Consider the following 14,738-nt stretch of genomic DNA (forward strand, 5'->3'; position numbering starts at 1 on the left):
GAGAAAAAAATCATATGGTTAATTGAAGCACTGAATGTGTACTATGTTTTAAAAATAGAGAAATCCTCAGATTATGATGTTAAACTCCAGGAATTTGGACTTTGACTTTTGCAAGTCATTCCCACTGCTCTTAGATTGTGCATTTGGCTGCCTTATGGTTGATACTTGTTGCACAGGGTCAGCTGGACATGGAGGGCGCCCTGACTGCCAGGGACCGGGTTGGAATCCAGGATTTTGTCCTTCTGGATGAAACCACAGAGGCGGCCTTCCTCAGCAACCTCAAAAAACGCTTCAGCAAAGATCTCATCTATGTGAGTCTCTGAGAGGACTTTTTAAAAGAGTATTGTCAACAACTGTGTGGATCTTCACAATTGATGTGATTATTTTAACTTGTTCTTTTAGACCTACATTGGCACATTGCTTGTGTCTGTGAATCCCTACAAAGACCTGGACATGTACAATAAGAAACAGATGGATCTCTACATGGGTGTCAACTTTTTTGAGCTTCCACCGCACATGTGAGTGTAAAATCTGGTTGAACACTATAAATATTTGCTTGTGTGTGAAATATTCTGATTGTTCTGCATCCCTACAGCTATGCATTGGCAGACAACGCCTACCACACCATGCTGACGGAGTTTAACAATCACTTCATCCTCATCTCTGGAGAGAGTGGAGCAGGGAAGACGGAGGCCTCCAAGAAGATTCTGCAATATTACGCTGTCAGCTGTCCAAGCACCACTCTGCTGAACACCGTCAGGGACAAAATGCTTATGTCCAACCCTGTCCTGGAGGTCAGATGATTACATGTGAAATATCATAGTTATAACATCCAAAAATGGCACTTCATGCAAATGTTTAATATTCCGTGTGGTCTGTTGTTTCCCCACAGGCTTTCGGCAATGCCAAAACACTGAAAAATGACAATTCAAGTCGGTTTGGGAAGTATATGGATATTCAGTTTGATAGCCAGGTAAGAGTCATGGGACAGATTTACAGATGAGCTTCCAATAACTCTATCGACAAATTTTCAATAAGTAAGAAAAAATAAGGAAGTGTATGAGCAGCCTGGTTCTCTTGATTTAAAATCAGTATTACTCTGATTCAACCCACAGTACTGTCAGAAAAAAAATACGGGAAATAATATGTAGGGTGGTTGAAATATGTAGAAAAAAAGCTAATTTAACAACAACTGTAAACTGTTCAGTTTACCCCCCAAACCCCTCAAATAATCATTTGTATATCAGTTTCTTACTCTGTGTTATGTTGAAATCAGGAAGAAAACGTTGCCCCCAACAGTGAATGCAGAATCCAAAAAATGATAAAATTATGAATTAATTAAAGCCATAAACAACAACAACCACAAAAACAGCAAAACAATATAAAAACATCCTTTTACAAACTCTAACACAACTCATGCAGTGTAATCCAAGTCTCATTTATCCAGACGTGTACCCAGTGATTCTCAAACACATGTATTTTCCCTAAAAATTTTACGTGTTTATGAAATGTTTTAAATATTGAGGTTTTAGCAAAAATGCAAGTGTTTGGGAAGTACTGAGCATACAACTGGATAAATGAGACTTGGATCAAATGCAGACCTCTGGGATTAGAGGCATACAAGACAAGTTTGCTTTGCAAATTCAACATGAGGGTGAGTAATTAATTTACTAATTTAATTTTTTTAATTTTCTAATGGTATTTTAATTGTAAAAAAAAAAATGTGTAAAAAATACAGGATTGAAACAGTAAACTGATATATAATAATTTTAATAATAATATTAATAAACTAGAACTAAAGGATCAATTTGTTCATTTAAAATTAAAGTCAAAATTTATCTCACAAGACTGAAAAATATACAAATATATTTTATTATCTACAGTATTTTTTTAAAATAAATCTGTCCACTGGACCGTAGGTTATGTTTTTCCTGCAAGTTGTAGAGCTGCTGTCTGTAGGATCATGATGTCCATAGGGGGATGCTGTTGGAGGCCATATCCTGAACTACCTGCTGGAGAAGTCCAGAGTCGTGCATCAGAATCACGGGGAGAGAAACTTCCACATCTTCTACCAGCTGGTGGAGGGAGGAGAGGACAAACTACTGCACCAGCTGGGCCTGGAGAGAGACTGCCAGCACTACAACTATCTAACCCAAGTATGTAAAAATTGGTTAACATGTGTTAATAAAATAGATTCATAGATGCACTTTGAAAATCTGTCACTTTATGTTTGCTGTTTCTGACAGGGAGAGTGTGCCATTGTATCTTCCATTAATGACAGAAATGACTGGAAAACGGTTAAAAATGCACTACAAATAATCAACATTGATGAAATCAACACAAATGTAAGTTGGATGCTGATTTAAACCTCTCTCTCTTCCTTCCTATTTTTGCATTCAATCACAAATTTTAATTCTGTGCAGCACTTGTTTGGGATCGTCGCGAGCGTCCTCCACCTGGGAAATATTCAGTTTGACTCCGACAGTAAAGGCCATGCCCTCCTGAACAACAACAATGCAGAGCTGCACTGGGTCTCAAATGTAAGAAAAAAAGCTTTTAAATATCCAAGATTATTTAGAAAAGTCAAAGACTGAACTCACTGGTTATTCTCTGCTGTAGCTACTAGGAGTCGATGCTCATAGCCTCCAAGAGGGACTCCTATTCAGGAAGATTGAAGCCAGTAAAGATCAGGTGCATGCATGTTAAAATTCCCGTTAGTTTGATTTATATTAAAGCTGTGCTCCTATTTAAACTTTACCTGCAGTGTTTGAAATGAAGCCATGATTTTGTCTCACTCTAAAGGTCCTCAGCCCATTCACAGTCGATCATGCCATCTATGCCAGAGATGCTCTGGCTAAAGCCATCTATGGACAGACGTTCACCTGGCTGGTCAACAGGATCAATGAGTCCATGGAGAACAAGGTGTGTGACAAATGACAAATCCCAGAAAGTGAGGTTGTGTTTGACTTTATTCTTTAATATATATATATATATATATACTATTATATATTTTTTGCCAGGACCCTTCAAGGAAGACTGTAATAGGGCTTTTGGACATATATGGATTCGAGGTTTTCTATGTAAACAGGTAGGCAGAAATCTTACCATTCTAACATCGTGACACTGTTTTGATGACGTTTTTATAGCCTTTCTTAATTAATAACCCCTTAAATTGTGGGGACTAAACAAACTTCATGAACTCATGCATAAAAGCAGGGACAAATGCAGCTGAATTAGGTTAAGAAGCCTTTATTCAGAGCATGGCTATCAGCATAAAAACACTGTTGGGTTTAAACTCTTCATCAGGGTGGGGAAAAAGAACCAAGCAAACAATTATAAACTCGGCACTGGGTGTCACTCAATCCTCATTGCTAAATCAATGCAGGTGGGTGACAGCTGTGGATCAAAATGAGAGGCCATGTTGAACATGACACATTTGTGTCAGTAAAGTGTTCAGTGAATTGTTTTGCACAAAAATGGGAAGTTATCACTAAAAAGTGCTTGAAAACCTTCATAAAGTGCAGTGGGAAAACTGCACATTTCAAATTAATTCTGTGATCATGAGTTTTTATTGAGCGAGACCTGTTTGTCACGACCCATTTCCTTAGTTTTGAGCAGTTCTGTATAAACTACTGCAATGAGAAGCTGCAGCAGCTTTTTATCCAACTGACACTCAAGGCTGAGCAGGAGGAATATGAAGCAGAGGATATTGAGGTAAACCCCAAACTATTGTCTGATAATTAATCAGTATAATTGAGCATATTTACACTTACTGGTGTTGGGTGGAATTCACAGTCTCTTTTTGTGATTTTCCCCCAGTGGGAGCCAGTTCAGTTCTTCAACAACAAGATCATCTGTGACCTGGTGGAGGAGAGACACAGAGGGATCATATCAATACTGGTGTGTATTTACCGGAGTAAAACAGTTTATTGAAGGAGCAACATTGAAGCTGAAATATGATCATGTGTTGATGATTCTCCTGCAGGATGAGGAGTGTCTCAGGCCAGGAGATGCCACAGATCTCACCTTCCTGGAGAGACTGGAAGAAAAGATGGGAAATCACCCTCACTTTGTCACGTGAGTAAATTCAAAACCTCAACATAACACACACACACACACACACACACACACACCCCATAGGAAGTTTACATAGTCAGTGTTTTGGAATTGCATATAGGCCTTTTTCACATAAGACATTTTGACTTGTCATTGTAGGAAAAGCACAGGTGTAAATAATTCAGTCAGTGATGGCTGGATTCCATTTAGCTGCTTTGATTTCAGGGTGTTGTTGTTTTAAAATATAACAGAGCCATCACTGGTTTTATTAGTAGCACCTGTACTTTTCCTACTATGACAAGTCAAAATGCCTGCTGTGAGAAAGGCTTGTGAACCATTAACTCTGTCTAAACGATATTGTGTAATTCAAAGCTTCTCCTTAACACTAAAGTCTATCAAACATTGTGCTGACTGGTGTCTCTTGAGTGAGCCGGCAGTGAGCCAGCATTGAGCTGATAGAGATGGAGGATTAGGATTGGTCTGTAAAGCCTCGCGCTCTTCATCCCTCTGTCTCTCTGCACCTCTTTGACTGCAGGCACAAACTGGCTGACAAAATGACACGTAAGACTCTGGAGAGGGGAGATTTCCGCCTCTTGCATTATGCCGGGGAGGTCACCTACTGTGTCGTGGGTAAGAGAAACCACAATGTCAGGCCCTGTTACTCAAACAACTAAACTTTTTTCCTTTTCAACTCACTAACTGCCTATTTTTGTGACATTGTAGGTTTCCTGGACAAAAACAATGACCTACTATATAGAAACATAAAAGATGTAAGTCTGAAGTAGTACTATGAAACTCTTTCAATTAACACCTCAGTTATTATCAATAATGTATATTTTGTTAAATCAGTGGTTGCCAAATTTGCTTTCCAAAAGTTTTTTTTGATAGCCTTGCAGACATCAGTGCATTCTTGATAAAGCGTAATCAAAGACCCCTTAACAGCAGATATTTTGACTTGTTATAGCAGAAACTGCACAGGTGGACCCATCACATGAATAATGGCTCATCAGTGATTCCAGTGCAGCAGTTAAGAGTGTTAGTTGTTACATCTGTGTTTGACAAGTCAAAATGTCTGTGGTGATAATTGTACAAGCCAGCAATGAAGAAGTATAACACATTATGGTAAATTGGTGTGTTATAATCTGTATGTTATCCCACTCTCTCACAGCTGATTTGTCAGTCTAAAAATGCCATTGTCAGAAAGTGCTTCTCCACAGTGGATTCAGACAGCAGGCGAAGACCAGCAACAGTGAGTGCTCACCTTATTGGATCCTCCACACCCTTCAACTGTATAACTAATGAAGCTGATGAGATGTATTATCAGCAGTACTATGCTATAGCTCAGAGTTAGAGATCATACATACCGTCAGATTTGTTTCCCTTTTTTAAAACTTAGTTTATTATGTTTCAACATCTTGATCTTAAAATCACATTTAAAATCTTGCTCACCGTTTTCTTTTTTTTATGTTTTCTCCACAGTGTCCACATAAAACACATATCATTTCAAATTAGTGGAATACAATTTCCACAAGTTGTGTGTGAATATGTGTAGAGTTGTGAGTGTAAGAGTACGTGTAGTGAGACAGGATCAATCAGAGAATTTTTCCTTATCAAGCAGCTCCATCTACAACTGGGAGATTATATACAGTAATATAGTGACAGATAAATCAGGGAAACACAGCAAAGGAACACAGGAGGGGAAAAAAATGTAATCATCATATTAATAAACAGACCAAGTGAAAACACAAACAGAGTAACAGCGTACAGTATATATTTATATATATATATTATATATATGTGTGTGTGTGTGTGTGTGTGTGTGTATATATATATATATATATATATATATATGTATATATATTTTTTTTTTTTTTTTTATATTTTTTTTTTTTTTCCTGTAACATATTTTACACCATAATATAGTTTTCTTTTTTTAATTATGCATTTGGTAGTTTTCTTGTCACCTTTTCTAATTTCTTGCAATTTGTGAGATTTTTCTTGCTAAATTTGTGCCAGGGCAGGATCTGCTGGAGCCTCTAACAGAGGTTGTGGATAATTATTTATGTAATGATTATAAATGTTTGTTTATTATCGAGCCTCTGGTTTCCTGTCATTTTGCAAAAGTGGCACCTGGCAAACCAAGTTAAGTATCCCTGCGCTAAGTGGTCTAGATAGAGAGACCACTGAAAAAAAGACAAGTCATTTTTTCTCTGTCAGTGGCAGTCTGACTGTGTCATCATTAAGCCATATGTATGTGACAGGTGAACTGTTGGGGATTACGACCCTCGTGTTGTGTCTGTAGGTGGCGAATCAGTTTAAGAGCAGCCTGCTGAAGCTGACAGAGATCCTGATGGCTAAAGAGGCCTGGTACATACGCTGTCTCAAATCCAATGAGTCCAAGCAGCCAGGTACTTGAGTTAATATAAGGTACATTAAGTTGTTAACAGGATGGAGATTTTTGAATTTGTCTTGTCTCTCTCATGCAAATGCAGGTCAGTTTGATGAAGCGCTGATCAGGCACCAGGTGAAGTACCTGGGCTTGATGGAGCACCTCAGAGTCAGGCGAGCTGGTTTTGCGTACAGACGCAGATATGAGGTCTTCTTAAAGAGGTATGAAGGACCACAGAGTTAGAGCTTATGCTTGATTCTTTAAAATTAACCCCCCCTGTATAAGTCCCCTCCAGTACATTTAAAACATGCTGAGAGGGTTGTTGGCTGCATCTTGCAGATATAAACCCCTATGCCCGGCCACGTGGCCTCACTGGAGAGGAATGCCTGCTGATGGAGTGGAAGTGCTGGTTCAACATCTGGGCTACTTGCCAGATGAGTACAAAATGGGACGGTAAGGAAAATGCTCCCTAAATACAACGGAGCGAACGCACTTTAAAGAGTAACCAAAAACATTTCTATGCTTTTGTTTTGTTTACAGTACCAAAATATTCATCCGTCATCCGAGGACACTTTATGCCACAGAGGACGCTTATGAGAAATGTAAACATGAACTGGGTGAGTGCAAATCTACTGTGACTCATTTTCAGTCGTTACTAGTTGCACTGAGATTTAATGTTATGCCTTGAATTTGCAGCAACGAGGCTCCAGGCCAAATACAAAGGATACAGAGCAAAAGGAGAATTCAAAAAACAGAAAGAAGCTGGTAAATGCCACAGTGCATGGCGTTTTGTTGTATGAGTAAAGGAAAATTACACACCCTGTATTACATCTTTTATTTCCTCAGCCACAAAGATTGAAACCTGCTGGAGAGGAGTGCAGGCCAGGAAGGAGAGAGAGAAGAGAGCCTGGGCTGTGAAAGTCATCAAGAAGTAAGAGAGATCATTTCATAGCTCCTTTCAAGCTTACTGACACATTTTCACTGATGCAATATTTTACATTTTTAGATTCATCAAAGGTTACATGACCAGAGGGCAAGCAAAAAGCACAGATAACTCCGAGTATCTGGCCTTTGTGAGACAGAATTACTTGAACAGGCTCAAAGCCAACCTGCCAAAGACGGTTTTGGATAAAACCACGTGGCAAACTCCACCAGCTGTGTTGACAGAGGTATAATTAACCAACTTCATTTTAAAGTGGATTAAATACAAGCTTTATTCTTACACTCTTAATGCTTTTGTTTGTGTCAGACATCAGAGTTACTGCGTAAGCTTCACTATCGTCTCATGGTGCGAAAGTACGTGAGAGGAATCACACCTCAGAAAAAAGCACAGGTAACACATGTCAAATACATAATGTAAGACAGGATCATCATTTATTCTTTTTGTCTTGATCAACTTGATATTTTTGTCCCTTTAGCTTCAACTGAAGCTTCTCACCAGCTCCATCTTCAAGGGCAAAAAGGACAGTTATCCACAGAGTGTCGCTCAACCTTTTGTGGACACCAGAATCAGTATGTAGCAGATACATGACATAAAATTCACTTTTCTTTTGATCATTTTTACATCATTTATTATCTGTAGGTGAACAAGACATAAACATGAGGGTTCTCCAGATGATTCGCAATGAGCACATCAAGGTAACAAAATGTCATGATACACACGGAGGAACCTCACGTCAAACACAGCTCACTGTGTTGTGTTCTGTGTTTCTGTAGTACAGCGTCCCCGGTGATTAAATATGACAGAAATGGTTTTAAACCAAGACCTCGTCAGCTCATCCTCACACAGGCGGCTGCATATGTGATAGAAGAAGCTAAGATAAAACAAAGAGTGCTGTACACGTCTCTCAAAGGTCAGGACTATGTCATCATTTGTGATTTCACAATTAGGGATGTTTTCATGTTGGGCTAAAAAGTGTCTGTTATTTGCTTATTACAGGTATTTCGGTCAGTAACTTGACTGATAGCATTGTTGTATTCCACATAACATGTGAGGACCCTAAACAGAAGGTATGTGGATGTAAAACATGCAAGACATATTTATGATTGTCGGAGCTACATCTGGGAAAGTTCCATGAAGATGTAACTGGAAATGATCAGATATACTGGAACAAATCAAACCTTTATAAAAGCTTTCAAAGTTCTGTTTCAAGTACAAATATATAGAAAGCACTTTCTTTAGTTTTAAAGGCAAAGGGAAAACATTTTTAATGCATTTTATGACTCAAATCTCTAAAAATTAGTTTGTTTTTCATACCAGGGTTCTTAAAGTTTAAAGTAAGGTAGATTTAAGAATTCAGACTTTTTTTTAATGCTACTTGGACTAAAGTCAAAGACCAATTTTCTAATAACCAAAATTAAAGGACAGCTTTGTTTTGTTCTCAAATGTTTATTTGTAACATAAAACATGATGAAGATTTTGATGTCAAATGTGGAAAACCAACCCTTTTTAGAGTGGAACACAATGAACATATTTTATTGTCATAAAGGTATCTATTTGGCTTACCAACAGAAGTAGAAAAATCTGCATTTCTGGCTTGTTTTCTGGACAATTTTGTTTTCTCAATCTGCATGTGAGATTCCACCGCTTGGATCCCATCATGAAGCAAGAATTTTGAACCTGGCTTTATACAGTGTTCAGATTTTTGTTTTGAAGATGTATGCAAATCAGTGCATATTTAATTAGACAATGCGCCATTTGTATGTTTAAGCATAACATTTCAGAAAACTTGTAATACAAAAAATGATTGTCTTACTGTAAGTTATCAACTGGAGAAGTTTCATGATGATATCTATTAGCTAAAATTTTTTACTGTACTCACCTTGGTGTCTCCCCTGCAGCAGCGTTTCTCAACTAAATATTATTGAAAGAAAGCATTCCTTACAGAAGAAAATGCTGAGTAAATTATTGAATCATGGAGCTCATTTACACACAAGCTTTTCAGATGGATATTTCTTAAAAAATAACAGTTTGTAATGTAGGTTCCATTTGTCTGATTGTGTATTGTTTTGTTTTTGTCTCAGGGGGACCTTGTAATGCAGTGCGACCACTTGTTTGAGTTTTTGACCAAACTCTGTTTCATTACTAACAAACAGAACGCAATCAAAGTGGTTCAGGGCAGGTGAGTCTGTGGTTAGGAAATAATCAAAGAAGCTCGATTTGATATGTGCTTTGACATTAAACACTTTTGTTATCGATCCTCAGCATCAAGATAGAAATCCAGGCAGGTAAAGAGAGCGCGGTGGACTTCACCACCGGACAGGAGCCCGTGGTATACAAGGCCAAGAATGGACACCTCATGGTGGTGAGATGCGTGCTGTTATGATGTGTTGTAATGAGTGTGTTATACGATGCTCTGCTGTGAAAAGAATCTGCAGACAAAAGGACAAAACATGACTCGAGCCGTTTGTCACTGCAGGTTGCCACTCGGGCTAGGACACGTTAATGTGTGTGGGGTTGAGACGACACACAAGAAGCCCCTGCATATTTCATCAGTAGACCCCTAAGGGGAGATCAGCGTGTCTAGAGGAAACACACCTTGGCACTTTAGAAACACTTGATGAGCCTTCTTTGTTGTACAGCAACACGTTTTTCGTCTATAGCTATTATTCAATTAATTTTGTACTTCCATAGAATATTAAACTTTCATGAGAGGTTGTCATTTTCAAATCAGTCTAACTTTTTGACTCAGCTGTTTTGAGCATTTTAAGTTCAAAGCAAAGCCTGACATTAACACTGTAAATCCCACATTTAAATCTACAAAACTTTTAATGTACAAAAAACTCCTGACCTGCTTCAAAGAATGTGTAATTCTGATTCTCAAAATGAAGCCATATGTATAATAATTTTGTATGTTCACTGGGAATACGTGAATTAAAAACAGAACAAAAGAATGTTTGTAGAAATTTATTTTGTGATAAAGTATGTATAAATATAAAACATACATATATGTTCACTTCTGTACAACAGACCTACAAGTACTGTGATTGTTAGACATATTTCAACTAAAACCTATTGTGTGCAAACAGTACATTCTCTGATGAATGCAGCGATGAAGGATAGGTCTAATTTCTCTCCCTGTTAAAAGCTTGTAGACAGGATTCCCTTCCTGCCAGGGAGATCTCCGGTTACAGTCATTCACTTCAACCTCGGCATCCATCATTCAATCACCCCAGTACATTTAACACCTCAGGTCACAGCTCAAGTTCCCTCCACTGAAAATAATGATCATTAAGTGGAGTGAAGGGAAAATGCATAAATGTTAAAACTAAATATGGCAGAAGCACTACAATGAAATGCTGCATCCACCTGTGATATCTTAACTGTATCAAAAATTAATAAAATTTAAAAAGGTTTAATTGCTATTAACTGCAGGCTACAAAATAGCCTTGTCAACATCTACTAAGAGGAAAATAGTGCCACCATGTGGCCCCACTGTGTACAACACCTGGTTAATCCACGGATGACCTTACAGTGGACCCATCAGAACCATGGTAAAGGAGAAGCAAAAATTATGTACATTTATTTTAGCTGCTTACATGATATAATTCTTGCTCTCCTGTATGTAATGTTATTAGGACTTCAAATAACAAATGTATACCAACAATACTATTGTTTTGTTTTCGCATACAGGTAAAAAACGGTGGTCACCTGCAGTGCTGACACCCATATCTATGGGCTAGAAAACAGTGATAGAAGTTATAACAGGTAACAGAACACTACAGCCTGTCATAACACACAACAAAGACGACACACAATCACTTCACCACCACACACTGATGTACGACGCTCATCTCACCATAGTCTCCTCGAGGAAAAGCTGGTAAAGTAAGAGTGGAGGTGAGAGAGAGAGAGGAGAGAGAGAGAGAGAGAAAGAGAGGCGCTAGGTGATGTAAGGCACAAACGTGGTGCAAAGACTGTCCAGGGTCAGAGACACAGGCCGACGGGTCGAAGGAGAAAGGTCACTGGTGGTGGTGTGTGCGGTCATCGGGTCGTTTGATATGAATCCTACGAACTCGCTCGATTCGTTCTCGCTCCTCATCCTCATCCAGATGATGAGATCGTCCTGCAGCGCCCCCTGTGGCCTCTAGCAGGGCGTTGTCTGGACCCCTTCCATCATGGGACTCGTACAGGAGGATGTTGAGGGTCTCCTCATAGATTCTTGCCTCGGGGAACTCCACCTAGCAGAGGAGTGGAGTGTTACACACACGATTAGAGAGATATTCAAAAATCATACTGAGGCTTACAACAACTCTTCAGAGTGGGCATATTACAAATGCATATTTACCTTAGTTTGCTTCTTTTCTGTGGCATAAACAATGGAGGTGCAGCACACTTCAGCAATCTTGCGCCCCTGGCCATAAAATGACCAACAGCAGATCTCATCCCCATCACGTCTTTGATGAAGAGTACCCGACCGTTGAACCGCAATGACAGTTTGTCAAACAGCTCAATATTTTTCAGCATGTTGTCATCAGAGTTGCTGGAGAATGAAACAGCGTAACAGGATGTTCATTTTTTTAGGACAACTTTTATGATTTCAGTTCAATCAGTTACAGAGGACTCACCTGGTATATGAATATTTGTTGTTGCTTCGGTTATACAGCAGTTTCACAGTAGGCTGTGAAGACACAGAAGTTTGTATTTTTAAGAAAAATCTTAACTATTTTGTTTCAAACATTACATATTCAGCACCCACGGCATAACCTACCTTATTTGAGGTTGCAATAAGCTTCTGCTCTTCCTTAGATGATGTCATCAGAGGCACTTTACAAAGGGGTTCATACGTTTCTTTGTTCTGGGGGAAAAAATGAATTGATTAAAAAAGTTCCACTTGCAAAACTGGAACATTCAGTATATGAGAAGAGGAAGGATGCCACCTTGTGGAACACAGTAGTAAAGAGGATGAAGGATATGCAACCCCCACCCCAAACAATTATAAAGGATAATTGTTCTTTTGACTTTATAAGATGATTGGCTTTTAGTCAGTTTCATACAGGTTTTGTGCCCATCACAGCTGTTGAAAAAGAACAATAAAAAAATCAAGGTACACATTCTGGGAATTGGTTTAAATCATGTTCTCCATGTCCTCCTTGTATGCCAATCAGAGGCCGTTCACTCTGATATCCCTTTGTTTAGTGTCCATAATACTAGTGTAAAATCAATAAAAAGCTTTGAGAAAAATGAGCAATAAAAAGTTGAGTGAGACTTTCTGAGTGAAAAATCATAATTCTTAGGTTGAATGCAAACAAATTCTCAAAATGACCCCCCCACCCCCAAAAAAGTTAATTCAATAAAAATACAGATGATCTGATGATAGATGAGGTATTAATATATCGTCCTGCCATCCGACTGCCCTCTGTTGTGACGGTACCTGCAAGGCAGCTGTGCATTCATCAGCGAGGCCTTGGACAAGATAATACTTGGCCTCAGCGAGCAGCTCCTCAGTTTCCCGTCGGCTGTCTGGGAGTGGCACTGCTCCATCTCTAAGGTAGTTAAGGATTGTTCCAAAATGTTTTCCACAGCGATCAATCAAAATCCAACCTATGGATATGAAAGCGGTGAAACATAAGTTAGCAACAGATCACAGCCAGCGCAAGGCTGACATAAACTCTGCATATATATTTTAAACATTTTCCCCAAACAGCTCACCTTCACTGTCTGTGAGGACCTCCATCCTGCCACTGAACATGGCTTTAAGCATTGTGTCCTGTTTGGTTAGTGTCTGCATTGTAGTGTAGTACAGTGCCCCACCCACATTTAACTTCACATATTTAGAGCTGGGGCTGGATCCCTTGAAGGATGTAGTCCGGGTTGTAGCTGCCGGCACTGCCGAGCTCACCACACTCTCTCCTGACATCTCTTCCTGCGACAGAAAAAGGTAAAACATAGAGTGAAACCTGGATCAGGGCTGCTGTGTCACTGGATTAGTTTGATTTAGAGCATTGAGTGGCAACAGCTGTTTACACAAAGGTCTATGTTAATGTAAATCATTCCTTTCAAAGAATAAGGCTGGTGTTATTATATTTATTTATTTTTGACAAAACCCTTTAGTCTATTTCTCAATATTTTCTGGCTTTCCTCAACCACCTGTCAAAAGTCCCAAGCCCTTTTATTGCAACTAAAGATGACTAAAAAAATGTTTAAATCAGGTCACAGGTATTTTCATTTTAATATAGACACAAGTATCTATGACAGCAGGACAGTGTAGGCGAGAAGATTAATTTAAAATAAATGTGTCCATGTTCATTGTGATGAAGGAACATGTTGGGTATATGTTTTTTTTAATTGTTTTTAAGACAACAATCTCAGTCAATGGCTCAGAGGAAAAGGATATAAAAGACTTTTATGACACAATTATTAAGGTCAATTGTTGACAAGTTAAGTGGTAATATAGTATAATTCCAATCTTTTAAATCTACAAAACCAAAATGAAGGTGGTGACTTAAGTGTCATGTGACATGTCAAAGCTTTCGCAAAACTTTTCCCTTGCTAAATCAAAAGCCATGAAAGTAACAGAGGCTGAGGTAGTTGTCTTATCAACGTTGATATAACTGTTATTCTAGCAAAACGTTATGTGAAAAAAACAAAACAGCTATAATAATGTAGTACGTCCTTCTACGTGTAGACTGAACCATGGCTGTATTGCCAGTGTGTCAATGTGAAATTAAAAAAAAAAAAATCTTTGTCCTAAGGTGTTTTATTACTATTAGTACATTTTGGGATAAATTTCTCTTTTTTAATTAGCATTCACGTTGAGACTGCCACGATGAAGCTACGAAAAAGCTCAAACCGGGCAAAGATAATTCAAAGGCAGCACTACATACTTTTAACGTTACTCTGCGGCTAATATACTTTTTTAAAACGCCAATAATAGACATTAATACGTTGGTACGACTGTTCACAGGTTTCGTGTGAACCACTGAACCGCATTCCTCAATCCACTAAGTATTAATTTGATTTTAGCCAGCACCGCTAATGAGCTAGCCAGCTCGTTAGCCTTACCTAAAGTTCCCTATGTAATCATAAATCTGGCAAAGAAAAATACACATATTATCACAATGACTATTAAAATATTGTCTACAAACTATTGGTGACGTGTTTGTAATTGTTTTTTGATAAAAGTTAAGTATATTTACCATAGAACCCGCAGCAGACTTTATAATAGTAGCTCGCTAACGTCAGTCAGCTAACACCCACTTCCTTCCGGTGCAGCGCTGCGCAGTTATAAAAATGACGTAAACCTCACTCTGCTCTGTTTAAAGTGACAGTTACATTATTTTGTTAAACGTT

At 38.5% G+C, this 14,738-nt stretch overlaps 2 protein-coding genes across 2 annotated transcripts; one reads left to right on the forward strand and one right to left on the reverse strand.

Annotated features, from left to right (window-relative positions):
• Positions 1-179: 179 nt before the first annotated feature.
• myo1ha (myosin IHa) lies at positions 180-9,891 on the forward strand. Its single transcript, XM_042487973.1, has 31 exons — positions 180-311; positions 403-518; positions 596-794; positions 893-973; positions 1,977-2,156; positions 2,247-2,345; positions 2,424-2,540; positions 2,620-2,691; positions 2,803-2,922; positions 3,021-3,088; positions 3,609-3,714; positions 3,820-3,900; positions 3,986-4,077; positions 4,592-4,686; positions 4,780-4,826; positions 5,225-5,305; positions 6,359-6,464; positions 6,549-6,666; positions 6,785-6,898; positions 6,986-7,062; positions 7,142-7,210; positions 7,292-7,376; positions 7,452-7,614; positions 7,695-7,778; positions 7,864-7,957; positions 8,028-8,093; positions 8,167-8,298; positions 8,385-8,455; positions 9,470-9,567; positions 9,651-9,750; positions 9,865-9,891. Exons 1-31 carry the CDS (start codon positions 189-191, stop codon positions 9,889-9,891), a joined length of 3,081 nt encoding a protein of 1,026 aa, XP_042343907.1. The 5' UTR covers positions 180-188.
• A 1,197-nt stretch (positions 9,892-11,088) lies between these two features.
• Positions 11,089-14,676, reverse strand: kctd10 (potassium channel tetramerization domain containing 10). Its single transcript, XM_042487974.1, is given in 8 exon segments — positions 11,089-11,626; positions 11,734-11,837; positions 11,840-11,928; positions 12,014-12,066; positions 12,157-12,243; positions 12,820-12,989; positions 13,098-13,311; positions 14,585-14,676. Coding segments are annotated over 8 exon segments (939 nt in total). The 5' UTR covers positions 14,588-14,676; the 3' UTR covers positions 11,089-11,407.
• Between the last annotated feature and the right edge of the window lie 62 nt (positions 14,677-14,738).

This window comes from Plectropomus leopardus, chromosome 6 (genome assembly GCF_008729295.1).
Source record: "Plectropomus leopardus isolate mb chromosome 6, YSFRI_Pleo_2.0, whole genome shotgun sequence".
Taxonomy (NCBI): Eukaryota; Metazoa; Chordata; class Actinopteri; order Perciformes; family Serranidae; genus Plectropomus; species Plectropomus leopardus.

What these genes read in the sequence shown, in the direction of transcription:
- myo1ha (XM_042487973.1), top strand. Translation starts at nt 189, where the DNA reads ATGGAGGGCGCCCTGACTGCCAGGGACCGGGTTGGAATCCAGGATTTT. An exon ending in TTGATGAAATCAACACAAAT is followed by an intron (nt 2,346 to 2,423) that starts GTAAGTTGGATG and finishes AATTCTGTGCAG; the next exon opens with CACTTGTTTGGGATCGTCGC. An exon ending in GCACATCAAGGTAACAAAAT is followed by an intron (nt 8,094 to 8,166) that starts GTCATGATACAC and finishes TCTGTAGTACAG; the next exon opens with CGTCCCCGGTGATTAAATAT.